At 30.7% G+C, this 1,340-nt stretch overlaps 1 protein-coding gene across 1 annotated transcript in view; it reads right to left on the minus strand.

Annotated features, from left to right (window-relative positions):
* Positions 395–1,340, minus strand: part of LOC107633156 (glucan endo-1,3-beta-glucosidase 12) — a 2,909-nt gene continuing 1,963 nt past the window's right edge. Inside the window, exons 3-4 of the mRNA XM_016336792.2 lie at positions 781–820; positions 395–653 (exon numbers count right to left, since the gene is read on the minus strand). Of these exons, the coding sequence (XP_016192278.1) occupies positions 395–653; positions 781–820 (299 nt within the window). The remainder of the gene's footprint in view (positions 654–780; positions 821–1,340) is intronic.

The raw sequence follows: 1,340 nt of genomic DNA on the forward strand, positions 1-1,340 counted from the left end.
ATAAACTTTTGGGCAAACGGTATAATCAGTTCAGTTTTTCTTGAAAAACAATTAAAAACTCAAAAATATTGTCAACCCCTCTAGCATCACAAAATAAAAATAAAAATCTTAAATAATTTTTCTGAAGTTTGAATTTAAACTTGTACTTTATTTTCTATTCTTCATTAAAGTTCTTTAATTTTATTTATTCTTTCTTTCTCGTTTAATTTCTGCATTTTATTTTACTTTTAGCATCTTGTATTTTTTGACCTTTAAATATTACTTCCGAAACTATAATTGAGATGCTAAAACAGCCACAAAAAGAATCGCTTCTTAAACTAAGATTGTCAAACAAAACTGAAAAATTATTAATTTATTTGTTGTTAATAATGGAATAAAAAATCGAGTAAAAGCGTCACATGAGGTGAATAGCGCATTGGCTGCCATACACGGTAACAAAGAGAAGCATGAAGGATTGAGAAAGAGGTGTGGCTTTGTTTGGGCTTCCAGTTGGGCCATAAACCGACGCTCCATCAGGAATTGTCATGCTTGGTGTTGATGGGGTCATTGTGGTGCCTCCTGGTGCAGTTGGGGTCATGGTGCTTCCTCCTGCTGTTGTTGGACTCATCATTCCATTTGGTGGGCTTTCATATGTTGATGTTGGTGGACTCATGCTGCATGATTGCATAAGGTGAATTAGATTTAATTGTCGGATTGAATTGGATAAACTGTTTTTATGTTTTATATACCAAAAAAGTGATTGATTTAATAGTTAAATTTTCTGGAGGGAGGTTTTCCCACCTTGATGATTTGGACGACGAATAGTGGCAGTTCCCATTACCTGAAATCGTCTCAAATTTTTAGAGAAGCAAATAATCTAATATGCAAGTACATATTCATCATGGATTAGTACAAAGATCAAAGCCACAAATCTAATAATTTAGTACGTTCACATACTTAATACAGATAGACAGACGTATAAGCATAATATAAGTTTACAATTCTAATAAATAAATAAATAAATATGCACACACTAACACTTAATTGTGCCATTAGAAAATTGAGTCAAGTAAATGAAGTTCACAATCCCAAAAGGATTCATATTTCATAAAACTTGACATTGGTATGATATGGAAGAAAATCTGTGCCACTTTAGTTATTGACTGAGTTTTATTCTTTTGAATTTCATAAATAAATCCAATAAGTTTGTCCGTTTTAAAAATACTTGTTGCATACTGCAATAATATATTTAACGTATGTTGCCAACGTATTTATTATGATACTCCTTATTGCTTTTAACTATTCACTTTTAAAATTCAATTTGATATAAAAACTTTGTATTTAAAAAATTAGGTCATAAT

This window comes from Arachis ipaensis, chromosome B03, assembly GCF_000816755.2.
Source record: "Arachis ipaensis cultivar K30076 chromosome B03, Araip1.1, whole genome shotgun sequence".
Lineage (NCBI taxonomy): Eukaryota > Viridiplantae > Streptophyta > Magnoliopsida > Fabales > Fabaceae > Arachis > Arachis ipaensis.